This window comes from Rhinoderma darwinii, chromosome 1, assembly GCF_050947455.1.
Source record: "Rhinoderma darwinii isolate aRhiDar2 chromosome 1, aRhiDar2.hap1, whole genome shotgun sequence".
Classification (NCBI taxonomy): Eukaryota; Metazoa; Chordata; class Amphibia; order Anura; family Rhinodermatidae; genus Rhinoderma; species Rhinoderma darwinii.
In genome coordinates, this window is record NC_134687.1 from 203911516 (window position 1) to 203929788 (window position 18273).

Here is an 18273-nt window from a genome sequence, read left to right on the forward strand (position 1 = left end):
TTTTCTAGGTGGCTCCACACATCAGTTCAATACATTTTGAGTGGCAGCTAATAAGGATTTACCAAATGAACTGGGCTCTAGTTGCCTATCTTCAGTCTTCGTTTCAATGTTGCCTTGCTTCACTGTATTGGATTGTGGTGGCGATCTTAAAAGGTACAAAATGCAGAATATAATTTTATACAGAACAGAAACATGACTACATCTCACGGAATATATTTTACTATAGAATAGGAAGGAAAACATACCATTGTACTGTTATAGTAACATCACAAGAACTTTTAGTGGAGAAGTGCTCTTGTGCTGGACACAAATACTGTTTCATATGCCAAAAAATTAACTAGTTAAGTGACACCATTTCCTTAAAGGCCACACGCATTAGACTGTGCACTGGCATATCCAAAAAGTCATTCAATCTCACCCCGTCTCGCTCTATAGACATAACATGCAGTTTCAGTTGAGCTGGAAGGGCATGCTGTTGGGGGGGGGGGGGGGACAGGGGCACTACCAGATGAGTGACATTCTGCTAACAGTTCCTTTAGCTGTATGGGCAGTTTTAGGCCTTAAGCACACTTTAGTTTTTTTTTGACGGATAGCACACTGACCCATTGATTTCTATGGGGCCATGCAGACTTCTGTTTTTTTTTTTGAGGAATTGTGTGGCCGTTCCACCAAAAAATAGAACAGGTCCTATTTCTGTCCGTTTTTGCGGAGAAGTCTCGGCCATTCTATTCATTGGTCCGTTAAAACTATGGACTGCACACGGAAGTGTGCGGTCTGTGTTTTGCGGATCTGTGATTTGTGGCCGTATAAATGGCCACGGATGTGTGCTTGAGCACTTAGTGCAAGGTTTATAGCGCTTACTAGAGTGAAAGCAAATCATTAAGATACATAGAAGTGTGGCACACCATTTCTAACACTGGTTTATTCTTTGGCTCAGGTCTTGCTCTATCTGCTGAACTGATGTGTCGCGTAATAGGCAATTTACTGCATGTTGTGTCAGTTATTACTATCGAAGGCGCACACGGATGCCTTTTGGTTCCTTGTACGATATATCTCCCCCCTAAAAAAAAAACAGCACCTCTCTTGTGTTTGATATTGCAGCTCAACCCTGAGCTGTAATACTACATACAGCCAATGGACAAGAGTGGTTCTGTTTTTGGGCACAAAATTATAAAAAAATTATAAAAAAAAATACTAATCCATACAAGCTCGAAGGCCAGAGAATGACTTTTTAAACATGGTTTTACTTAATTGTTTTCTAGGTAACACTGGAACGGATCTGGTGCACTAAGAACCTCCCTATTGTAAGTATATACAGAAGTAATGCAGATTTATTTAGATTTAGTGGTTTAGGTTACATTGGTGTTCGCAGTGTGCCGTCGCCATTCTTTGTCTGCTGGAATGGATCTTGGAGAGGCAGAAAGTATGAATGGAAAACAATGGAATTGAAAAAGTAATGTGTGAACATGCCCTAATGATTATGCAGGATCAGGCAACAGTAAGGGATCTATGATGGCCGTTCATGGTAAAGCAGCACTAGATTTCTGGATTATGTGCTACTTACTTTTCAATCCCATTGTTGTTGCTGTAGGATCCGATGCCATGTACTTTGGCTGGCTGCAAACAAAGATAATGGTTAATCACATGAAGGCTATATTTCACTACTAGTTTTGGGATGTTCACATTCTATCAGCGTGATTTAAAGACCGTTTCATACAGTGCAACATGTATCAATATTTATATTCTTAAATGTATACATATTTGTATCACAGCAACATATGTATTCCTTGCAACTCACACAGTCTGTTCATTCAATATACCGTCACATATAGATATATAAATTAGTGGATCAGTTATTGTCTGTTGTGTTTTCTATACAGTTAGCCTTAGGTCTCTGATTCTCTAAAGCATAGTCGAGATTGCTGCTAGGTATACAAGTTAAATTAAAGAGGGTGTGCCATGGCAGACATTTACGGCATATCCTCAGGATATGCCATAAAAGTCTGATAAATGCGGGTCCCACCTATGGGAACTGCACATATCTACCTATCGGGGCTCCCTTAACCCCTCCCCATCTGGCAAAGCATCACTGCACAGCGGGAAGGGTTTCCGAAAACAGCCAAGCTCGCTGAGATACACTGTTTCCATGTAGGACGTGGTCAGGGGACGCTTGTTTGGCAGATAGGTGCGGGTCCCATAGATGGGACACGCATCTATTAGATATTTATGACATATCTTGTGGATATGCCATAAAGGTCTGTCATGACATAATCCCTTTAAGACCCCAGCCAGGTGAATGCCCCAGTAATAATGATTGAAAAGACATTCCGCTACGTCATTTAGAAGTCTATAAACATTTAGCTAGAACAGGAAGAAGTTTTTCCTTTGTAGCAAAATAAATGACTGCTATTTCCATTCCAATCACCATTTATCAGGTTTTCAAATAAGAAAATTAAGTTCGTCATTTGATAAATCGGGTTATTTTAAGCATTTACAGACATGTACATTTTTTGTCTTATCAAAGCCAAAGTGGTAAGCGCAACATCTTCACCTAACTAACTTTAAAAGTTATGCTAGAAACATGGCATGTACCCCCCTTGGGTAAACATACCATAGGTTGAGAACCTAGGTTCTAATGAGTGCAATTTCACTCCTTTATTTAGATGTAATATATGTAAAGACACATGCCCTAGTGACGGATTCCTTTAAATCGTTGGCCACATGGCAGTAGGCCGTAGCCTCAAGTGGTTCAGTAAGTCTGTCTTTAACGCAGTGACATTGTTTAATCATTTTGGTACCTCAGGAGAGTCATCTGGTAATGATGAACCATCACAATCTGTGTCTTCTGCTTTTTCATCTTCGTCAGCTTGTTCCACTATGGTACAAAGAAAAAACAATATAAAACATTAAATAAAAAAGATCACAGGCAATGCATGAGAAATGCACAAACATAGAAGGCATAAGCATTACTTTTCAATGTGACAGTTACATAGAATTACTATTAATGAGAGGGAAATCTTTTGATGACCCATTCTTCCAGTCTTAGGAAGTGAGCGTACTAGGACATGTGCACGCTTGCTGCTTGGTGGGGGTCTGACCACAGAGACCCCCGGACAGTCATGGGAACAAAGGACCCCTCTGTCATTTCTACATCCAGGTACTGTGCAGAGAACTGCAACTCAGACCCATACAAGTTGCAGTACCCACACAGTTCATGGTTGGCAGTGGTGCTGTGCGGGGAAAAACTGAGAAGGAGCCGTGGTGCTCCCATTCATTCCAGCAAACCGTAAGACTGCCATGAATCAACAAATTATTGTATATCCTAGCAATGTCAAAGTCCATGACGAAATCTGAGATAAAGTGGTTATGGTAGGGAAGATTTTCCCTACTGGCGGCAGACTACAGGTATCTGGCAGTATAAGCTGTACGTCAGGGCTTCATATGTTGATTTCTATTAGTTTTATCATCATATGAGGCTACTACTACCTGAATAGTGTTCTTCTGAAAGTGCATTCTGACGATTCAGCTGTAGAAGGTTCTGGGTCTGTTCATGGACAACATCAAGCAGCGACTGTATAACATCATTCTGATCCTCCTCATCATCATCCTCATAGTTATTGCTTCCATGGAGCTCCAGATCTTGGGAAAACAAACAAACATACAAATGGCACCAATTAACCTGCGGCAATGGATTACAATATTGTAGTTTGAATAAAAGAGGTGAGAAATAAAAGTTAGGATCTGTGCCATCACTATGAAATACCTGAAAGGGAAAAAAAATAAAACAATCTGGGACAGGACTGGACTCCATCAAGCTCCACGTGTTTGATCAGATGATTCTGTTTCAGACATGTGTTCATGTAGTGCAGCAACATTGGCAGCACGTAATGTAGCTAGATTGCTGCGCAATAGTCCTAGTACAACCATAATGGGCACATGCCCAGTTAAAAACGGTCATGTATTAGTAAATTAGAAGTTACAATGAAAGCCAACGTTTTCTAAACGGACACTTAACCTATGAATAGTGCATGTTGTGAAAGATTGTAACAAGCAATATGGAGGCAGGTGGACCACACAAATTACCGATCACCTAAGACCGTCTTACCTAAGTTTCCATTACACTTGTCTAAGGCAAAGGATGCATCTTTTGGCATAAGTTCGCGGGCAACTTCAATCTGTACAAGTCCTTTAGCGTTTCGAATACAAGACACTGCTTTGCCATGTGTAGCACCCTGCATACATTCACTATTTACCTGTGAAGACACAAGAGATGAGTGATAAACATGCTAAATATATCGGCTATTACTAAAACATCGGCATTTTGTCTTTTTATTCATCTCTTAGTTAATAATCTAAAAGCCCTTGATATGGTAATCACCTTTCTATTCACGTAATATGTCCGGTTATAAACGGTCAGTGTCTAAAAACACAGCAGCACATGGAGCGTGGTTGACATTGGACACTGCCGTCCCAGTCTGAAATAAGCAGATTGTCTAGTACCGAAAAGGAAATTTCCAACTATTGACACTATCAGGATTTTTTGTGAGGTACGCCTCTGTGTATGCTGTAAAATGGTGTATTCTTCCCTTGCAATTATATATGTACTTGCCTGCTTCTGATAGGCCATACCGCATATAAAAGGAACGATGCCATCTAGTGGCTAATTTAGCATACTGCACAGAAATCGTAACCTCTACAAATAATACTTTTATTTTTTTGTTTTATTCAAACCATGATGCTGTAACTGGATGTTTAGTTCTTATAAAGATAGCGCAGCTACCTCCACACAAGCCATCTCGATTCAGTTTTATTAGCCCCCAATCCGGCTTTCCTAAATTTGCTTTTTTATATGCCTTATAGGACATAGTTACGTAGTTAAGCAGGGTCTGCTGCTCGGTAAGCAATTCTATAGGCTAGTACCTTATCTAAACTACTTATTTACTACTATACAAATACAAATTGTGGTTTTCGCACTATAACCTCCTGTAAGAGTAGTCTCATGTTCTACCTTTATACAAACAAGTGTGTTTACGTATGCACAAAAAAAATAGGAGGGGAAAAATTACCTTAAGTAATCTGTCTCCAACCTGTAAGCTCCCCTCTATGTCCGCTACACCCCCAGGATTGATGGACTTGACAATTATCCCATATTCGCCTCCCACCAGGGAAAATCCCAACTCTCCAGACACAGGCTTTTCCAACACAACATGGACTAATCCGGCCTTTATGGGCACACAAAAAATAAACAGATTTAGATTATGCCATTTTATATAGTGTAATGGAGCAACATATGAACTTCCGTAATATCCAGTTTTCATTGCAAGGATATAAAAAGAAGTCTTACTTGTGTGCAGCAGAATTATTTTACACATTGTCCCGACTTATACATTTACAGATTTAAAACTTTTAAAGGTTTTTAAAGTATTTCAAGTCTTTGTATTAATCATGTGTTATGAAGATCAATGCTTATGCACATATGAAAAGTGGCCAGCATTAAGCGAGTATATTTTTGTACCTACAGCTGCCTAGCAATGGCATATTGTACATTGGTGCCAGTTTTTGCCACGCAGAACAGAGGGACCTTGTTTTTGTTTTCCCTCCAAACACTTTCCATCATTCTTGGGCCACTTCCCCACCCCCTTGTTTGGTAAAAATGAAGTTAGTCTGGAGAAGGAAGTCCTCACCGCCCAATAGCAAAGGGAATAGGACCATCCAGGACGGGGGCCCTTCTCTTTAAGGGCCCTATAGCAGTCACATGCACGCATTTGCACATGAATGCTTTATTGTTTGGCACCTAAAGGAGGGAATAACAGTCCTCACTGACCTCAACGGTCATCTTCAAGCTGAAGCCCTAAGTCGCTGTTGCCGCCATAGACAAACCTTGCTGTTTTCAGTTATAAGAATATTAGCTTCTTAGTCATTAGAATATATCACACACTAGTCACATACAGAGTAATGCATGCTTTCCCCACAGCTATGAACAGGTAAATATGATGCAACAGTCACAACATTTTATCCACAGTGAACCTGCGGAACAATTTGAAAAACCTTACCTTTATAGAGCTGGATATCGCAGCAAAAACATTAAAAAAAAAAAAACACAACTAACAGCTATTAGGGCAATCCTGGTTATACTGGAAGCACATTTCTCATTATAGCCATTACCACCAATGTGGCTATAGACTAGGCCTGCTCCCTCCTCACACACGGTGTAGTCACATCTGTGGCAACACTTTACAAAGACGTATATGAAGTGCTCAAACGATATATTGTTGTTTTGTAAATGCGGAACTCCTTTTAAGTTAACTACATCTCTGCCTATAGCAGGTTTTATGTTGAACTGCAACAACTGTAAGGGCTTGTCCACACGTAACGGAATTGCTGCAGAAAATTTCTGCAGCATTTCCACTAAAACTAGCAGACATTCCGCTGCGGAAAAACCGCACCATTTCCAGCGTTTTTTACTGCAGGAAATGGTGCAGATTTTGCAATGTTTTTTTAAAGTCTCCTCTAAAAAAACGCAGGAATTCAGTCCAGTTTCCGCAGCAGGCATGGACATGCTGCGTAACGAAAAAAATGCACCACAGGTGAATTTCGGGACAGAAATTTTACGTGGCACGTGGATGAGATTTGTTAAATCTCACTTTCTGTTTGCAATTCTGGCCGGAAAATACACAGCAATTCCGTTACGTGTGGACAACCTAACACAGAATTGCGTTCTAGCTCAGTGGTCTCCAACCTGCAGCACTCGAACTGTTGTAAAACTACAACTCCCAAGCATGGGCCATGGGCTGTCAGGGTATGCTGGAAGTTGTAGTTTTACAACAGCTGGAGAGTCACAGGTTTTACACCACTGTTCTAAGTGTTCCTGTCAAATTACTAAATACTAAACCGCATTAGACCCGACCCAGGTTCACCCAGCACTAACCAGAAAAACTGTGGGTGATCACACATTTACCCTGCAAGCGAGATATAGTGTTACACAGTACCAATGCAAATGTACTTTGCAATGCCTTTCCACTGTGAGTAGAGGTTGGGGATCCTTAGCAGAGGATCCCCCTCAATAATGTGCATATGAAAAGGGGGGTGTCCAGATTGGATGATAAGGTAAGCATCCATGGGTCCTCTTCCCATCAACCAGTGTGGTTCATGGACTACTGTGAATGCACATCTGCCAACCAAATGCTCAGCTCTCCCCTCGGTGTGTAAAGCAGGATATACAGTAACATGGCAAAATGGGAAAGTAGAAGTTACTTCTTGTCCACACAGATCATAACCATATAGCATATCCGTTTTCTCTCTGTATACACATATCCTTTGTGAAAATAATCATGAGTTTTAAACCCTTAAATAGTAGTAAAGCAGTATGTGGAATATAGTTACATAGAGGAACAGAAAGAGTATATACGCTTTAGTAGCATAAACATAAGACGATTACCTCGGGAGCAAAAACATCTGAATTGTCTTTTATGTGCTTCAAAATTTCTCCGCTAGTATAACCTAAAAATATAAGAATAGTGTAAGACTAAAGGGAACTACTACATTGACCAATTAGAAATAATGACACGCATGTACTCTTCTGTGCCCATTACATATAGAGAATCGAACACCATCAGCACTTTATTAAAGGAATTTTACACGCACACACATGTAGATTTAAATATTTTATTTCATTATATACATATACACACACAACCATACACATCTGTATGTTCCTTCATATAAGAAATGTGCAACTTCTCTACACTTTCCATCCAAGATAGCTCTGATGTAGTGTAAACAAAGCCAAGTCAGAAAATAAAGAAGTGCTCTTTACCATTCATTTGGTTGGGTTTACAATCTGAGTGAACAGGGTTTTTATTGTTTGGAACCACTGGATTTCCCTCCCTGTGTGAGAAAGAAAAATACGGAAACTGAATAAAGAAATGAATGACACATTGCGGGAGTGACATAGAAGTGTGTGAGAGAAAAAGAAAAAAAATTACTTACATAACACAAAAAAGAATTTTGCATATGATACACCTACATGAAAACCCCCAAAAGGAAAAAATTGTAACAATACACAAAATAATGAATGATCAATTTAATAAGGAATACATACAGATTAACGCAACTACCATAATTACCGCATGTCAAAATGCAACCCCCTGCAGGTTATACAATAATGTAAATTCATACAGGGGAACCAAAATAAATACAAATAGTTCAGAATAAAATTGATACAAAAATATATAAATACAAAATTATATGTATAATTGTGAATGGAATAAATATGGTGTTAAAAGAAGCGGTGGGGGATACGCGGGTTGGATTCTGTTGGGAAGACCCGTGCCTATTTAGCTACTTGCTATGTCTGCTACAGGTTTATAGCTCAGAGGATGCCTTTTAAGGTGGTTTATGGGTTTATCTTCCACATTTTTCATCGGTGAATGGTGATTATTGGGTACTTTTCCCCACATAATATTTATTACCCTTATGCACATGGCCGCACTGTCCATGAGGCGAGATGAGCATCTTGCCTCAGGTTGCGGCCTGCTGCCTCTCTGAGGGGACGGCGGCGCCACTGAAACCAGCGGCCGCCACCCCCTCCTCCACTAATTGTACCTGCGTCTATATGACACAGATACAATTACATGCAAAAGCGCTGAATGGCCGAGCCCGACCATTCAGCCCCTTACAATGATGCCAATTGGCAGGACAGAATCAAGTCAGTCATTCTGCCCTGCCAATCAGCGCCTTTCAATGACACTAGTAGTGGCGCGATGAGGCGCTGATTGACGGGGCAAGTCATTCTGCCCTGCCAATTAGCGCCTTTCAATGACGCAAGCGGCGCGCTTGCATCGTTCAGCCCAAGCAGACCTGCTCAAAAGAGAGCAGGTCTGCATGGACAGGACGGTGCGGAACGGGGTCAGGGTGAGTATGTAGTTGTTTTTCCTTTAAAAAGCGTGCGTTGCATTATCTACAGGAGGGGAGGGGTGGGCTATATGTTGGGCACAATCTCTAGAAGGGGCTATATGTAGGGAACTATCTACAGTGGGGGCTATATGTAGGGATCTATATACAGGGGGGCTATGTGAGGCATTATATACAGGGGGGCTATATGTGGGGCACTATATACAGGGAGGCTATATGTGAGGCACTATATACAGGGGGCTATATGTGAGGCACTATATACAGGGGGGACATGTGTGTGGCACTATATGTAGGGCACTATCTACAGGGAAAGCTATATTTGGGGCACTATCTACAGGGGGATCTATGTAGGGCACTATCTATGAGGGGGAACTGTCTACAGGGGGATCTATGGGGGCACTATCTACAGGGGGCACTATCTACAGGGAGAACTATCTACAGGGAGCACTATCTACAGGGAGCACTATCTACAGGGAGCACTATCTACAGGGAGCACTATCTACAGGGAGCACTATCTACAGGGAGCACTATCTACAGGGAGCACTGTGTGTGTGTGGGACACAGTGTATGGTGCTATTATAATAAGAGACAGCGTATGGTGCTATTATAACTAGGAGGTGCAGTATATGGCGCTATTCTATTTAGGTGCACAGTGTCTGGCACCATGAGAATTTTATCTTCGTTTATAGGTGCAGAAATGTTTGAAAAGTGAGAAGCTGAAGACGTCTGAGCAGAAAACTGCAGAAACGGTCTGTGGCCGGGAGAAGTCGTCATGAGATCTGGACCAGATGGAGAAGAAAACAGAAAAAAAAGAACAACTAGAATCTGAGATAGTCACCGGTGAGTCACTTAATGTAAATGTTTAATCTGCCTCTAATCAGTACTGTAGTCACTGTATGATGTGCAGCGAGATGATAGTATGATATATATTTTTTGTGAAACAGCAACTCCTAGCATATCCTTACCATTGTTCGGACCGTGCTGGGAGCTGTAGTTTTACACTGTACAAACCTATACGGCAGGGTTTGCACTAAATTGAGCTGTATATGTGTTGGTATTGTATTTATGTAGTGAGTTTGGTTCTAGTGCTATATATATATATATATATATATATATATATATGTACTGAGCTTGGTTCTGATGCTGTATATACAGTGAAGGAAATAAGTATTTGATCCCTTGCTGATTTTGTAAGTTTGCCCACTGTCAAAGACATGAACAGTCTAGAATTTTTAGGCTAGGTTAATTTTACCAGTGAGAAATAGATTATATTTAAAAAAAAACAGAAAATCGCATAGTCAAAATTATATATATTTATTTGCATTGTGCACAGAGAAATAAGTATTTGATCCCCTACCAACCATTAAGAGTTCAGCCTCCTCCAGACCAGTTACACGCTCCAAATCAACTTGGTGACTGCATCAAAGACAGCTGTCTTACATGGTCACCTGTATAAAAGACTCCTGTCCACAGACTCAATTAATCAGTCTGACTCTAACCTCTACAACATGGGCAAGACCAAAAGAGCTTTCTAAGGATGTCAGGGACAAGATCATAGACCTGCACAAGGCTGGAATGGGCTACAAAACCATTAGTAAGACGCTGGGTGCGAAGGAGACAACTGTTGGTGCAATAGTAAGAAAATGGAAAACATACAAAATGACTGTCAATCGACATCGATCTGGGGCTCCATGCAAAATCTCACCTCGTGGGGTATCCTTGATCCTGAGGAAGGTGAGAGCTCAGCTGAAAACTACACGGGGGGAACTTGTTAATGATCTCAAGGCAGCTGGGACCACAGTCACCAAGAAAACCATTGGTAACACATTACGCCGTAATGGATTAAAATCCTGCAGTGCCCGCAAGGTCCCCCTGCTCAAGAAGGCACATGTACAGGCCCATCTGAAGTTTGCAAATGAACATCTGGATGATTCTGAGAGTGATTGGGAGAAGGTGCTGTGGTCAGATGAGACTAAAATTGAGCTCTTTGGCATTAACTCAACTCGCCGTGTTTGGAGGAAGAGAAATGCTGCCTATGACCCAAAGAACACCGTCCCCACTGTCAAGCATGGAGGTGGAAACATTATGTTTTGGGGGTGTTTCTCTGCTAAAGGCACAGGACTACTTCACCGCATCAATGGGAGAATGGCTGGAGCCATGTACCGTCAAATCCTGAGTGACAACCTCCTTCCCTCTACCAGGACATTAAAAATGGCTCGTGGCTGTGTCTTCCAGCACGACAATGACCCGAAACATACAGCCAAGGCAACAAAGGAGTGACTCAAAAAGAAGCACATTAAGGTCATGGAGTGGCCTAGCCAGTCTCCAGACCTTAATCCCATCGAAAACTTATGGAGGGAGCTGAAGATCCGAGTTGCCAAGCGACAGCCTCGAAATCTTAATGATTTACAGATGATCTGCAAAGAGGAGTGGGCCAAAAATCCATCTAACATGTGTGCAAACCTCATCATCAACTACCAAAAACGTCTGACTGCTGTGCTTGCCAACAAGGGTTTTGCCACCAAGTATTAAGTCTTGTTTGCCAAAGGGATCAAATACTTATTTCTCTGTGCAAAATGCAAATAAATATATATAATTTTGACTATGTGATTTTCTTTTTTTTTTTTTAATATAATCTATCTCTCACTGGTAAAATTAACCTAGCCTAAAAATTCTAGACTGTTCATGTCTTTGACAGTGGGCAAACTTACAAAATCAGCAAGGGATCAAATACTTATTTCCTTCACTGTATGTACTGAGCTTGTTTCTGGTGCTGTATATATGCAGTGAGCTTGGTTTTAGTACTGTATATACGTACTGAGCATGGTTCTGGAGCAATATATGTCAGGGCTTGGTTCTGATGCTGTAATTATATAGAATATATTTATAATAAAATAATTGCAGGACAGATAGAATTGTTTTCAATTCATTGTCTATTTAATGGGAACCGGTCAGGTAATTTTAACCCCTTGAACCGCCACCATGCAGTAATACATGCCCTGACAATATTTCCAAACATTCCCCTGTATTTTTTTTCAGATGCAGAAAAATCTATAAAATCAACTTTTAAAACGGCGCACACTATATGCCAATTACTCATTAAAGGGTCATGGGGCGGTGCCGCTATCCTGAAGAGTCACATATTCCTGCCTCCAAACCCACCTTTTCATGCTTTATTGACATCCCCCTGGCTGTTCAACATCAACATCAGTCTGCTCCAAGTTTCTCGGATGCGTCATTGCCTTGTACTTCTTGGGCACACACTGTGCAGCGAGGTGTATTCTGCCCGGCTGCACTGCGCGCGCCAGGGGAGTACAAGTCAACGGCGCATCCGCAAGAGTTGGAGCAGGCTGCTAGTGATGTAGAACAGCCAGGGGGATGTGAATCAAGGATGGGGGGCGCCATTTCAATTTTCGCCTCAGGCAGCAGAAAAGCTAGAATCGGCCCTGCTTATGCATATATAATAACCTTTACTATAATGCTTAATCATAAAAAGTTGTAAAGCGAGTGATGTATTGACATAAACAGTGACATTATCATCACTAGTAACATGCAAGCGCTGACAAGACTGCAGCAAATCTACTTGATCTTTAAAGTGTAGCTAAACGTTTGACAAACTTCTGACATGTGACTATGACGTGTCAGAAGTTTGGATTGGTGGGGCCGAGCACTGAGATCCCCACCAATCGCTAGAGCGAAGCAGCTGAAGTGCTCGGGTGAGCGCTCAGCCGCTTCGTGTCTGTTCGGCTTTTTCCGGAAATACATGTATCGGTGTACGGACTCAATAGAAAGTCTATGAGCCCGTACTCCGATAAATCGGCTTTCCGGAAAAAGCCGGACACGAAGCGGCTGAGCGTTCACACGAGCGCTTCAGCTGCTTCGCTCTAGCAATTGGTGGGGGTCTCAGTGCTCGGACCCCCACCAATCCAAACTTCTGACATGTCACTATGACATGTCAGAAGTTTCTTAAACGTTTAGCTACACTTTAAACAAGATTTCTTATTGCAAAATTATACACAGTCGAGCCATATTATTATGACCACCTCCTACTTTAGATGTCGGCAGCGCGTAGACCATGAAGGAAGTGATATGTCATGGGCTGGCTTGGTGGGCATATAAGGCGTGCGATAGGCTGTCTGAACACATATCGCTCATTGTTGCCATGGGAAAAAGGTGCGATTTATCAGAGTTGCAAAAAGGGATGATTATTGGTTTTCGGGCCAAGGGTGGCAGCATTTCTCAAGCAGCACAATTTGTGAACTGTTCGCGTGCTGCTGTGGTGAATGTGTATTGTGAGTGGACAAATTGAACCATTGGGAATAACAGATGAGGAAATTGCGGAGCACCACGTGCCATTGATATGACAGCTGAAAGTCGGCTACAAAGGTGCGCGAGGGCCGAACGACACGCTACAGTGGAGCATGCTAACAATGATCCATAAAAAAAAAAGGCTTCAATTTGCACGGCAGTATCAAAATTGTACCACCGATGATTGGCAAATGCGGGATGCTCTGCAGTCAGCATGGCCTGAGAATTTCCACAGGCACCTTATTGAATCACTCCCAGCCTGTCTAGATGATGTCCGTGCTGCACACGGCGGTTACTCCGGACACTAATAATTGTTTTGCAATCATTTAATGATTTGTATGACATTTTGTGAATAAACTTTAAAGAGCAGCAGATATATTTTTGGCTTTTTTTCTTCCCTGTTGCTTATAAAGCACCAAAATGTTCTGCAGTGATGTTGACGGATTTTAATCACTCATCAGTCCTTATCCATACCATATAATTTTCTGCTTTTGGCGTACTCAAGTGCCACCGTGTTTCCCCAGTAGCTAAACAATCAAGCAAGTTAATAACATTCACACGGAATACTGTATGTCAAAAATGCTTAAAAATAATTTCACTGCTATTTTAATTGGCTGGATTTTAAAAACACCGGTCTTTGTACAAAAAAAATCTTCATTGTTTTAAAATCTTGAGTAAATGAGCAAATATTGCAGATTTTTGTTAGTGACACATGAAGGGGTCACGGGATCTGCCGACAAATCTCATGTGTATGGTGCCTGCCCCTTACATCAGAGGAAACAGGGACAGTCAGGTTGTCTATACTGGATCCTTTTGTACGGGGGCGGCAGTGTGATACTTGCTATAGTGCAGGACCGCTAATAAGAATCAGCGCACTAGAAGCAGCTTCTTCTACCCAGCACAGGACATATTAGATAGGCGTTCAAGAGAAAAATCTAAATAACCCCCAGGGGCTGCCTTAACAAATATGGAACAGCGATATATAAAACACAGGATAATTTTTTGTTAATTATTCCAATTTAAACATTTTTGTTTTGCGTGGTCTAACAGAGAAATGTATTATTTAATTGTGGGACAACCCCACTAAGCAGTCGGAGGTCTGAATATCACAATGTCTATAGCGGACTGAACTCTTCCTCAGGGAAGGAAAATAATATTCTACTACTTTGACTAAAAGCAACATAAATTTCCAAGCCGCGATTTGGCAACGTGACTAAAAAAAGATGGGTTCTTACCTGGTAGCTTTTAAAACTATTACTGGAAGAGCAGATTCCATTGTATGTTTTACTTCCTCTAGTGTCATGTTTGAAGTGCTTTCTCCATTTATGTAATGTATAATGTCTAGTGGTCTCAGGGTTCCCTCTTGCTCAGCTACAGAGCCTGGCTTGATATCTTCTACATATATCACCTGAGAAGGGCTATTAAGACCTCCGGAGAGAGACAGACCTGTGTAAAAAATTGTTAAAGAAATTATTACAGTAAGGTTAAACGCAACTAAAAATAAAAAATAACATATTTTAAATTATACTTTATTATAACTTTACCCAGAACGCCTTTGTTGCACGTAAGTTTTATATCAGGCAAGAGATGAGAAGGCACCTGAGGCTTTGGGATCTCTAGAACACGGCCAAGTACAAGGCGGACAGTTTTGGGCGCTGCCCTAAGTAGATTCACTGCTTCTGTATGGCTCATATAAGAAACATCTGCATCATTAACCTGTTGGCAATGGGAAGAAAGATCAGTAAGAATAAAACAAAAGTGGATAAAGTAAAAGTTATACATTTATTCTGAAATTTTAGGAAAGTATAACAAGACAGGACTGAAATGTATTTACTTTTATAAGCCGATCACCAGGCTGTAGACGTCCGTCACTTTTGGCAGGATCTTGAATGATATCGTGAATATAACATCCGATACAGTCATTGGCTTTAGTCACTGTAAATCCCAGGCTTCCCTTCTCCGATTTAGTCAATGTGACATGAAGCTCCACCTCCTAATGAGCAATGAGACAGATTAAGTTACATTTATATACAGTCATTTTAACATTATATGTCAGTATTTATGTCCAAATCAGCAGATGAACTTCCTTTCATAGCAGGGAAGATGCACTCTCTTAATACTGCAAGAATAACCTAGGAAGACATGATGCTTTCTGACAAAATAAACACTGAAAGTTCAAATTCGATGTACTAGTGCTTCAAATAAGATTTTTTTTTTTTTATCGTCAAAACATTCACAAAGGCAACCGCCTATTAAAAAGAAAGCAGGATTCGCTAACCCATGGCGATCAACTGTGATCAGTGGCTGTTACCACGTCTGGTTATACATTTGTAGCATTAGATCTGAAAGGCCGACCAAGTAATACATGGACAGGTCCTATTTCGCCAGAGCAGGATCCTTTCTTACAGCGCTGCTCTCTGTTCTAGCTCATAAAGGGGGTGAGGATGACGGCCATATGTCTTAAATGTACAGGATTTATCTTTATGAAACAAGGTTAGCTAGCATGGTCTGGTTTTCTAGTAACTAAAGTGTGTGTGGTAGGACTGTCAACGTTTCAGTGTAGCAAATCCATTGCTTTTTTTTGTATCCTACATTGTGTAACAAACAAAAAACATAGAAATGCAATAAAAAAAACAAAAACATCTAGTTTGCCACATAAAGAGAAAGTGCTGTAGGAGAGAACCTCAGGAAGACTTACTGGCTCATAGTCTTCCAGGTCTTTCAGTCCTAGGTTCTTGAGGGTTGACTGGTCATCAAGGAATGTCTTGGAATCTTTAGAAAATAAGACTGGAGGGATACTACCACTGTGGGTTGGGGTCACATCTAATGAAACTGGAGAAGGAGGATTGCTGCAGGTGGGGAAATGAGTAAAGACAATTTAATTTAGTATTTAAGATGTACTATATTCCATTTAAAGATGTTATTGTGGCTAAATAGTCATGGTAATGAACCACTTAAGACAATGAAAATGATCACTAATAATATAAAATTTGCTGGAGCGGTCAAACCACAGAAATCTCTGAACAGGGCCAAACAGGTGTATTTGTTCAATAGAGCCCTTTCATTATGGAAATCAGTGACTTCACCAATGTGATCTTTCTACAAGTATCTATAACATACTAGAAAATCTTTTTAATTGGATTTCCCCTTTAAGACTTTGGAGGGAATTTATTATTCGTATTAAATCAGTTTTCTGGTGTCAAAATGTGACAAATACCTCAAAGGTCACAATTGGCACACCAAAAAAATTGTGACTTTTGAGGTATTTGCGCCACTCATGCACTTTTAATAAAGTATTAATTCACGGTTGGTCTGTGAAGGTTGTTGCTTTGGACGGTAACTCCATAAAAATAAAGGTTGCTCGATCTCTGCCTTGATCTGTGGCTTGGTTTGAGATTCTACTGATGGGTTGCAAATCTATCGTTTGTCATGAACGACTTTTTAAGAACTCTACTCCACAATGACCAAAAAAATCTAACACGGCAGATGAACTTTTCTACAGATATCCGTGTGTGTCATGAAAATGCGCCGACAGAAAATGGTCTAAATTGGCTGTCCAAAATCTCTGGTGCATGGCCAGCTTTAGTGGTTTCCCAGGCTACAGATTTCAGGGTAAAGATTCACTTTAAACATCTGCTGATCAGAATTCCTTACCTGTCCTCAAACTGTGGTTTATAAGGAGTCTGTTCTGGAGTGTAAAAGCTGGAACGGATTGTTTCTTCCTGGATGTCGGAGTTATCACTATGGGTGTGGTGTAGAGCCCCTGAAGCACTTGGTGTTTGATAGACCGTGGCATTCCATGCTGGTGTGTCATCTTGTATTGGCATGAAGTCTTCTTCATCAGTTCCACTACTATCACTATAACTATCCCTTCTAGAAGGGTTTTTTAGCCTCCTAGCGCTTGTGCCATTGACCTCCTCATTGTCATCGTGACCTGAGCGATCCTCAGGATCCTGACCAAAGGAATGATTAGCCCCACACTTGTTGCCTTGGCTGTCTTCTGCTATGGTTTGCTGTGGGGAGTTCAATGGTGTCTGCAAAGAGAAAAAAAACATTACTCTAGTTTAGATAATAATATCATTGACAATCACACACTCAAAAAATAAAAAGATCGCACTTTGGTTCAGTCCAGCCCCGATAAACTTTATTTAAATGTTACACAGTTCTAAAAACACAACTGTGACACCATGGACAAGACATGATATATTAGTAATGAGCCTAAAAGTTAGTTTTGGTGAATATTGCTAATTTTATTTAAGTGCACAAGTAATGTGCTGTCTGGTGTGTAGAACACGTAAGGAATCGAACGACTGTTCTCTTACCAGGATTACAGGGCTGATCTCTGGCAATACACCAGAGGGCGGCCTGCACATCAGCAAGGCGACTTCTGGCGAGGTTCCTCTCAAAGTAGAAATCACTTCCTATAAATGAGAAAAAAAACAGGACTGTTTACCACTGAAATGTTTTCTTATAAGAACAGAGCAAACACTTTATTCAGTTTATATAGAAATAATTAGAGGGGAATCCATGCTTTTCAATGATCAAGGCAATTTAGCTCTTGTAAAGAAGGATTATTTCATGAGAATCTTACCTGCTGACTAAGTCCTTTCAATGAAGCTCCATTCACCTTAAGGATCACATCTCCGACATTTATTTTGCCACTTTCGGAAGCTGGTTGACCAGGGAACAGTTTCTTCACCCGGACTATGCTTGAGCCCACCTGACCAGGAATGAGATTGTCTTCTCGAGAAAAGCTGAAGCCCAGTCCAGAGCTATTTTTCACCAGTTTGACTTCATACACATTTTCTGTAATGCCAAACAAAGAAGGGAATCGAAAATGCTTAATTTATACCAATGGAAGACAGTTTGCCATTTTTCTATTAACCAGAAAAAATAACATAACAGATGAAACTGAATTTTTAAATTTAGTATTACTGCAGTGTAAGTTTGTATACCAGACCGTCACTGCTGCACCTAAATGAATATATCTACTGTATATCCTAAACTGAAAAACGTACGGAAAACAACTGTAGGGCGACAAAAACAAAGTAG

At 40.8% G+C, this 18273-nt stretch overlaps 1 protein-coding gene and 1 long non-coding RNA gene across 6 annotated transcripts in view; one reads left to right on the plus strand and one right to left on the minus strand.

The window, feature by feature from the left end:
- PTPN13 (protein tyrosine phosphatase non-receptor type 13) overlaps positions 1 to 18273 on the minus strand; it is a 246646-nt gene that overhangs the window by 12509 nt on the left and 215864 nt on the right. For 4 of the 5 annotated variants that reach the window (XM_075860899.1, XM_075860908.1, XM_075860892.1 and 1 more), the window contains 15 exons: positions 17813 to 18027; positions 17544 to 17642; positions 16876 to 17255; positions 15920 to 16070; positions 15056 to 15214; positions 14766 to 14937; positions 14457 to 14667; positions 7817 to 7887; positions 7439 to 7500; positions 5067 to 5222; positions 4106 to 4253; positions 3487 to 3639; positions 2799 to 2875; positions 1565 to 1617; positions 63 to 145 (listed from right to left, as the gene is read on the minus strand). In XM_075860899.1, the coding sequence (XP_075717014.1) occupies positions 63 to 145; positions 1565 to 1617; positions 2799 to 2875; positions 3487 to 3639; positions 4106 to 4253; positions 5067 to 5222; positions 7439 to 7500; positions 7817 to 7887; positions 14457 to 14667; positions 14766 to 14937; positions 15056 to 15214; positions 15920 to 16070; positions 16876 to 17255; positions 17544 to 17642; positions 17813 to 18027 (2190 nt within the window). The remainder of the gene's footprint in view (positions 1 to 62; positions 146 to 1564; positions 1618 to 2798; positions 2876 to 3486; positions 3640 to 4105; positions 4254 to 5066; positions 5223 to 7438; positions 7501 to 7816; positions 7888 to 14456; positions 14668 to 14765; positions 14938 to 15055; positions 15215 to 15919; positions 16071 to 16875; positions 17256 to 17543; positions 17643 to 17812; positions 18028 to 18273) is intronic. The other variant, XM_075860917.1, reaches the window with a different exon arrangement.
- Positions 1261 to 18273, plus strand: part of LOC142759078 (uncharacterized) — a 47173-nt gene continuing 30160 nt past the window's right edge. The window contains exon 1 of the long non-coding RNA XR_012883056.1: positions 1261 to 1304. This is a non-coding gene — a long non-coding RNA (uncharacterized LOC142759078). The remainder of the gene's footprint in view (positions 1305 to 18273) is intronic.